This window comes from Panthera uncia (genome assembly GCF_023721935.1).
Source record: "Panthera uncia isolate 11264 chromosome B2 unlocalized genomic scaffold, Puncia_PCG_1.0 HiC_scaffold_24, whole genome shotgun sequence".
NCBI classification, from domain to species: Eukaryota; Metazoa; Chordata; class Mammalia; order Carnivora; family Felidae; genus Panthera; species Panthera uncia.
Window position 1 is genome coordinate 99626315 of NW_026057580.1, and position 9243 is coordinate 99635557.

The 9243-nt window shown below is 34.3% G+C and overlaps 1 protein-coding gene across 1 annotated transcript in view; it reads right to left on the minus strand.

The window, feature by feature from the left end:
* Positions 1–2273: 2273 nt before the first annotated feature.
* FBXO30 (F-box protein 30) overlaps positions 2274–9243 on the minus strand; it is a 20377-nt gene continuing 13407 nt past the window's right edge. The window contains exon 3 of the mRNA XM_049654483.1: positions 2274–6831. Coding sequence (XP_049510440.1) covers positions 6628–6831 — 204 coding nt within the window. The 3' untranslated portion in view covers positions 2274–6627. The remainder of the gene's footprint in view (positions 6832–9243) is intronic.

Here is a 9243-nt window from a genome sequence, read left to right on the forward strand (position 1 = left end):
ATACATCAATGTATTTGCTCTTTAAAAGGAACACAAAGTATAAAACTATAAAAAAAATGATCCTGAAAATTATACAAATTGTTTTCAAAGCATGATTTTAAAAACAGACCTTTAAAAAATGTGATTGAGATGTTCCCCAAGGAATCATAAGAAAAGGTAAAAGATGAAAGATGAACATTGACATGGAAGCCAATTTTTCACTGTCCAAATTGTATGCAAATAACGAAATCGTGGTGAATTACAACTTCACTTCTGGTGCTGTTACCAGGACTTCTGTGATGGGATTCATGAATTTCATTAGAACTTTAAGCTGAATAAATCTGTCAGATTACTAATGCTGTAAATTAATTCTAAACCATAACTGGAGCATTTTATAAACCTTGAGAACAAGGTACTTTTTGGCTTTGGTAAAAATTACTCCTACCCTTCATAATTGTGGTTAAATACATATAAAATTTACCATTTTAAAGTGTACATTTCAGTGTCGTTTAGTACATTCACAATGTTGTACAATCAACACTATCTTCTAGAATATTTTCATCACTAAAACAAAACCAGTACCCATTAAGTAGTCACTTCCCACTACTCCCACCCCTCCCTGCCCGCCCCTCACAAACTGATTCCTGTCTCAATGGATTTACCTATTCTGGATATTTCATGTAAATGGAATCACATAATTTGTGGCCTTTTGTATCTAGCTTCTTTCATTTAGCATATTTTTCAAGAAATACCATATCCTTTAGCACTTAAGGAGAAACTATTAATGTAAACCATGGGGGAAAAAGATATACTGGAAAACTAAATGACACCTGAGGTAAGTGAATGAGTCAGCGCAATTATCTTTCAGAATGCGTTCAAGTTTCCAGGACTGACTGGTGTTTGAACACTGATCAAATGAACAATACAATTTTAACATTTTATATGCAGCATTAAAATCTTAAGAATTCGTTTCCACTGAATTATTAACCATTGAAAGCAATTTATTTCTTGTCAGTTTTTCTCACAAGGCTATTGGAATGTTGTAGGGGATTAATACCATTCTCTATTTCAAATCCCTTTCTAATATAAGTCCTAGTTTTTTAAAGTTATCAATTGATATAAAAGACACCCACTTGACATCATTAAATATTCACCGGGTAATTCTATTCTTGAATAGATGTTATACTTGTGATCACTTCTATTTCTATGGTTTGATTTCTTTTAATCAAATAACGTAGTTAAAACTGAATGCTGATACTTCAGTTTTTCGATACTACAAACTTGTCAACTGAGACTTTAAAAGAAGCTAAATATGTTACTTAATCAAATCTAAACTTACTGGCCCAAACTACTAAACATGTGCTGATTAGAAGAAGTTTTTAAAAACTCTGTATACTTAATCTAGGTTATTTTGATCTCCTGGTCAGAAAATTGAAGCATTAATGACAATTAACATGGAAAAGGGGATTTCAATGAAAAAAAAAAAAAAATTGCAGGACAGCAAAGGGCAGTATCTCTGATCTTCAACTTCAATCTTTTGAGCAATAACACATTATTGCTACTGTTTTTATATCATTACATCACTGAATATTAATGCAACAATTAATTTTACTCTTTGACTGAAAGGGGTATGGAAAGCTACCTCTAACCTTTGCCAAAGAATGAACCAACATGGACACCAACCTATGTGCCTCTTTAAGGATCTTGTCTGAGAAAAAGATACTTCCGGCAATTTATAATAGAAAATGGTAAAAAGTAATGAATTTGCTTTCACTGGGAAAAGATAATTCGATGAGTTGGTCGGTCTTAAGAGTTCAACGGAAATGCAGTTTTAGGGCTTTCAAACACATGCACTATTAGCAGCACTAGAACTAGCTACGTACTGAAGAACCACCTCCTATCACAATACTTGCATGCAAATAGATTCATAAAGTGATTTGGAGGATGCCCAAAATTTTATCGGTGAAAAGAAACACTTATGTTGTCGGTTTGCTTCAAAAATACTTTTCTTCACAGTAAACAATACTCAGACCAGAAAATGTCAAAAAGAGAAAAAATTATAGGAGATTCATATCAATGACTTTTTACTGCATTTCCATAGAGTACATTCATGAGACATCCTGGTAGCCCATTTCTTTGCAGTTATTAATGAAAAGTCACTCCCCAAATAACATATTTGAATGTCAAACAATCTGAATACAAAATGTCAGTTTTGAAATGTTCTAAGGTAAAAAAAAGGACCTCAAGGTGTATCTCCATTAATATACGTCAAGATGTATTAAAATCTACTTGGCCAATTCGTGAAGATTACACATGCAAATAAATATACATATATATATAAACAATAAGCCTATATAGAATTTTACCAATCACAGATGCAAAAAAATACTTGGCAAAAACTCAGCAAAAAACCTAGTTTTTGCAAAGGACTTTCCGAACAACACACTTAGTTTCTTTCTAGTTTTTTTCCTCTTGGTATTGCCCAATATTTCTTTCTACAACACTTATTAGGAATCAAATATGCCAGGCAACAACATTTTCCAAAGTAATTTCCTTATATCTAAATGTCCCTTCTTTCTGAGTTAGTAAAGTAGAAAAGTAAACCCGGTGGTGAGGACACATTTCTCTGAAATATCCCCATACAATCATATCCCCATACAATCATCAGTACCTGAACTTTGAGTACCTCAATTTTGTCATCATTAGAACAGAAACTTGAAAGGACTTATCTTTTGAACTTACTTTGACCTTTTAAATCAAAGAAAATAATTACATAAAAAGTGACATTAAAACAAAACCATCCTTCCTCTCCCTTGGTTTATTTAGAAAGAAGTTTACAAGACTTGGTCTTTACTTACACAGCTCAAAACTTGTTTGGGAATCAGATTTAGGTCAAATCCTAACAAAACCCATCACTGAATTAAATTAAATACAATGGATGAGTCACTCATGAGTTGATTTTCTTTAAAGGGATAACTAACATTCCCTTACTTTCTAGGCCTCATGAACCTGTTAGGTAAGACTACTTAGAGGAGTATTTAGGTAATCAAACACATATGAGAGAAATCCTTCCCATGGGAGACTTTGTCCTTTGGCCAGTCTACTAAGAGACTGAGGGCTAGCTGCTTTCTTCTACTGCAATCCTAAACCTCCACCTGCAGGGGACCCAATCCTGTCACCTTCTGACATGGTGTGTCATGCATGAAACAATTTTTAAATGTTTGCATAACTAGTCCTTAGAAAATTTTTACAATTAATAAGTCCTAGATCTTTTTAGGTTGGGATGCAAGATACGAAGAAATCTATTTTGCTTCTAAATGCCAAAAACTGCAAGTTGCTAGAGGTTAACAATATGCTATCAATATAGTAATGGAAACTACCATATCGTCAAGGGATATGGAAGTTTTGTTGAAAACCTCATTATCTGTGAAGTTACTAAGATCCTAATATCCACTGTCAATAACAGCAACTACACTGATGGGATATGTAGCACAGGCTCAAAGACTAAAAAAAGATTACCAGACTATCAACCTTTAATATCTCTAAATGATAGGGTTGAAAGGATTCCTACAAATATTTTTGTAGGATTTAATCCAGTATGTCTACGTCTACTCTTTTTGTTTATCCTAGAAATCGAATATGTTCACATGACTCTGCAACCACTAAACAAGAACGGATGATGACAAGGCTAAAGGTTAATGCTAATGAACTGTAAGTTGCACTGCAATTTACTTTGAACAGAAGAAACACAAGTGAAATACTAGTAATAACACTAGTAAAACTTAAACACTAGTAAGTCCTAGTTTTTTTAAAAAAATGTCCAACAACCATGGCACCCAATGTATTTTGTCATATAGCTATACGATTGACACAACATACATCACTTAATTTAACCATTAATAACAAATTACCATTACTCTTAATTTTGGATTACACGTGTGTATATACTCAAACATACCGACTCCAATAGTACATCATTCAGGAGAATAGCTGGCATGTCCCAGGCTCTTCTCTAAGTTCTCAGACTTACAGTGCATCAGAATCACCTGAAGGCTTCTGTTAAAGCAGACTGCTGTTTCCTTCATAGAGTTTCTGATTAAGTCTACAGAGAGACCCAAGAATCTGCATTTCTAACAAATTCCCAGATGATCCTAGGAACCCCTACTGTTAAGTGATCTGTGAGTCTCAAAAGGCAATTACAGAGACAGAAAGATAGAGAATGAGAAAAACAGAGACATGCAGTTCTAGGGAAGGAGGCAGCAGATAAAATTTAATACAGGTATTTCCTTCCATCCTGACACCTGCCCTTTATCTTGGTCAGAAAAAACTAAGAAATCAACAAAGACTCTCAAATGACAACTGACACACAAACCTTTTCACGCTTAAACACCCAGATAGATTGTTCCCATTACAAGTTTTAGAAAAACAATATAGCCAGAAACTCTTCAGCCTTTCAAAACGCCTAGATGAGACTAATTTCAAGAAGACACTGAAAAGGCACAGAAAGTCAATGAGTTTTCCATATCAATAAAATAAAAAAAAAAAAAAAAATGCCCACCAGTACAACAAGGGTGAGCAATGATAATCAACAAACTTTTACAACATGCAGAAAATGAACACTTATTAGAAACACTGTGTTTGGAATTTCTCAAACAAGTATTAAAAGTTTATTTCAAATAAAGTTTTTCTTTTTAAGTTACTGAGCCACATAAAGGGAAAATATTAATTTTATTAGAATTTGAACAAATGCTGCACAAAGAAAACATTTTAACAAAATCATATGGTGGCATAACAAACAAAAAAGAAAACAGCCAAAGATGTGTAAAAGAAATATAAGGTGGAAAACTGTTAAATATCTCATGATCCAGTGTGGAAACAAAAAGTCTAAACTTAAAAACCAAACAAGCACAACCATAAAACAAAAAGTTAATGTTTGTGCTATCCTAACCAGACACATTCTTCAGCAAAACTTTAAAAGGCAGAGTTATATTTGACAGTATTTGGTATCTTATTTCTGACTTTTTACAGAAATAGTATAGAATTCAATCTCACAGTTGAAGTTTCAACATGGAGAAATAATTATTCTATTAATTAAAATGACAGGTGAGGCAAAACAACTGATTAGCCTTCAATGCTATATTTCCAACTGTAATAAGGATGTGATCCAACCAAAAGAAGTCTTAAGTAGTTGAGAGTGTTTTTGCTACTGCCCAAGGAACACCTCTGCCCAGTCTGATTGCCATATATGGTAATCAAGACCCTAATAACAATAGAGCATTCTCAGGGACAAATGTTAAGAAAACATAAGAGAAGTTTGATGTTTTATAGCAAAGTAACTTGTCACCATTTCAGACTACTAAATGCCAGGAGTTACTTAAAACAAATTATTTAAGTATATGTCCCCATCTTTGCAATTTATTTCTAAATACTGACACCATATATTCATTTTTTTAAACTGATTAATTAACATCAGGTTAATTATGGTGTATGTCAATTTGAAAACTATAATAAAGTACCTCAACAATAAGACTTTGAGTATTTTTCTGTTATACCTTGATCTTTACACAAAGATGCAATTCTTACTATTTTGGTAGAGAAGTCTATGGGAAATAAACTTGGAAATGTTTTAAAGAGATTGTCAACCAAGACAGGTTTCTCCATTTCATGATTGTCATCTTACAAAGACACCGAATTTCACATTGTTAAACGTCTTAAAACAATATAGTTGTGATTTATAAAAAGGCAAAATTTTAAATGCTTAGGAAAGAAAGTTAAGCCCTTTGCATTCTGAAGATTTGAAATTTATTCACACAATGTGCCCAACCCAAACTTTAAATGAGGTATATTTTCTTCTCTCCAAATATCAGAAACCTAGCAAATGCAGAATATGATGAACAGTTTCAAATTAAAATAAATTCACAGGCTTTTTGTTTTCACTTTAACCTGTGATAAAACACACTGCCATGAGTCTTCGGATGCGGTGTCTAACAAAAACGCAAAGTTGCATATGGTCATTCTCTGTATAAGAGCTGCAAATATATAAGGTGAAAATATTTTTGTGAGTCTTTTTAAAACATGATAAATGCATTACCAAACATCTGTCATGATTTTAAATATTACCTAAATATATATTAAAGATCATCTGTGTATCAACAATTGTATAAGGGGAGCACTAGAAAATAAAAATCTTATAATGATCTTATGGCAGTCCTTAAGCAAGTGAATGTTTTTATCTGAAAAACAAATGCTGAAAAAATTTGATTCAAAGTTTTGCTTTTCGAATGCATGGGTTATAACCCACAGAAAACATGAGGAATAAATTGTTTGGTCAGGATCTTGTTAGTTTAAGAAGCAAAAAAATTAAAAACCAAAATATGCACACCATTAAAAATACTAGTTCTGAAAATTATGTCGCTAAAAATTAAATCACCCTGTCCAGCAAGTTCCAAAAATTTCACACATTTCAAACATTAAGGCAACTTTTTTCCAACTAAACAGGACTTTATAAAAATATATGTCACTTCAAAACATTATATACATAGTGGCAATAAATTTAGCTAGTTGTAATCTTTACTACAATAAAGTGTCACATATGACAAACAAATTACACTAGGTGCTTGCATGTATGTGCAAGTGGAGTTACAGTCTCTAAAGTACAGGTTTTAAAACTGAGCGAAGTGAACGTCCTTCTTTAGTGAGTTCTCGTGTCACACACATACAGGGCAGTGGGATTGCTTCCTCCCGTTTCTCTACAACATTGTAACTGCATTTCTTCAAGTGGTCAGCCATGCTTAGGATGTCAGCAAATTTCCATTCATTTACAGAACAAAATGCAGTACTGAATCGCCATACCTAAAAGAAAATTCTACTTCAGATTTAAACAAGTCAATTTACAAGAATCAAAATACACTTCTTGGTCCAACTGCAGACATTTGTACTGTTAGAGAAATAGCCAATATAATGTTTCAAGCAGTTAGCTACAAAACTGTAAATGAGTAAATCCATTTGGAGGCAAATCTGTTTATCAAATACCTGTAAATCACTTCTATGACATCACGATCTCAATAAGTGCAGTAACCAAAAATAATAAAAAACTCAACATTAAAAACTACATCCAACTAGATTAAGCAATTTTTAAAAAATCATAACCTTGTTAATTCAGAGCTACTTCCTAAAATAATATATCGTACATTCTTTCATCCTATCCAATTGGCCACAGAGAACTATTCAGAGTCTGGAGATGCTGACAACACACATTATTATTTTTTTCCCCAAGTTTTTCTCCCATTCCTATTACACTATATGAAGTATGCCAAAAAATACACTATTTAGAAGTACCCAAGGTACTTCGTAATATTCATGAATACAGGTACTTCAATTTATTCAAAATGTTTCTAAAAAATTTATATAAAAAAGCTTTTGTAAAATGAGTCAAATTTTATTCCAGATCATTGTAAAATGCGTTTCTAGGCAAAATATGCACTTGCTATCCCTATTCATGTGTCGATTGGCAAAAATATGGGCTACTTCCCCTTTTGCTCACTCAACAGCTCCAAGCCCTGAACAATGTTACCTTATTGGTCCAGCAATGACAGTTGTAACCCCTTCTCATCTTTACAGTTCTAAATATAAAGCTACCTGAACACAGGTGACAAGCAAGAATGGAGGACAGACTCAGGTAACAAGCATGAATGGGACAGATCAGGCCTAGGCATTCTAGCTAAGCTCATCAACAGGCACATGTGAAAGAACACTGAATACAATATAAACAGCAGATAACTCTAGAAAGTAGCAGATTTCAGAAAAGACCTCAGCACTCACTCATTAGAGCTTCTCAGGTAAGGAGGGCAATGTCTTCCAGGGTGGCCAGATGCCTTCAAATTCTGTGGGAACACTTAGTTGTCAGCTGGCAATAGAGGTCACCGCTGTTCAGCACAGAGGGTACTTACTCCCTGTATCCCTTGGGGTTATACCAACCATTCCTCCTGCATGGAGTTATTTCCTACGAGTCTGAGAGAGCAGCTACCAACAGACATTACAAATGTCATCAGCATCCCTTACAATCCCCTGTAGCCATGAAACTAGAGGAAGAATTAGGAGTTTTGTTAAACTTCAGCAGAACAAATTCGTTTAAGATTCAATGGTGGCACACAGCCTACTTCCACACGATTAATTAAGAGTCTGGTGAAACAAACTCAGGAAAAACTGGATGATTCCCACCTCCTGATGACAAGGTTTCTTAGTCATGGGCCAATTGTTCTCTCAAAAGTATTCCTCGAGTACATTAGTGCCTGCTACATGGTGGTGCTGTGATAGGCAGTAGATATTTTAGTTCCCAGAGTCTCACTTCTCAAGGAACTTACAGTCTCATGAAAAAAACCTGACAATTCATCAGTGAATTACAACAAAGCAGAGTGCTCTAGTAGGGGAACATAACCAGGCGCCACGCAAACACAGAGCAGCGCACCTCCCTGAAGGCTTCAGTGTGGGGTGGGGATTCCAGAAGGCTTTCCTGAGGAAGTAAGATCTGTAGAGTAAGCAGGAAACATAGTGAGAAGATGAAGAACGCAAGCTCCAGAGACAGGTTCCCTAGGTCTGAATCCATCAATTCGTTGGACAAGTTACTTAACTTCTCTAAACTTCAGTTTCTTCATCCATAAAATAGGGACAGTGGATTAAATAAATTAACAGAAGTAAAATGCTTATTAGCATACTGTCAGGCATATTGCAAATGTTCAAATGTAGGTATTGTGTTAGGGACAACATACTCGAAGGCTGTAAGTCAAGGCAAGAAAGAAAACATCAGGAAACTGTTAAGTAAATCAACATAGGTGGAATATAAGAACAAGAGGAAACTGAAGACGTAAGATTTATGATATGAATCTTACAATTTGAGATTATAAAAAAGTCTTAAATGTTTCATTAAGGAATCTTTCTCTATCCTGGAACAATAAACAAACATGGAAGTTTTTTGTTTTTTAAATTTTTTCTCAATGTTGATTTATTTTTGAGAGACACAGAAAGACAGAACATGAGCAGGGGAGGGGCAGAGAGAGAGGGGGACACAGAATCCGAAGCAGGCTCCGGGCTCTGGACATTCAGCACAGAGCCTGACGCAGGGCTTGACTCACGAATGGTGAGATCATGACCTGAGCCAAAGTCAGACACTCAACTGACTGAGCCACCCAGGTGCCCCAAATATCTTGTTTTTTAAAGAAAAATTTTTTAAAATGTTTATTCATTTTTGAGAGACAGACTGTGAGC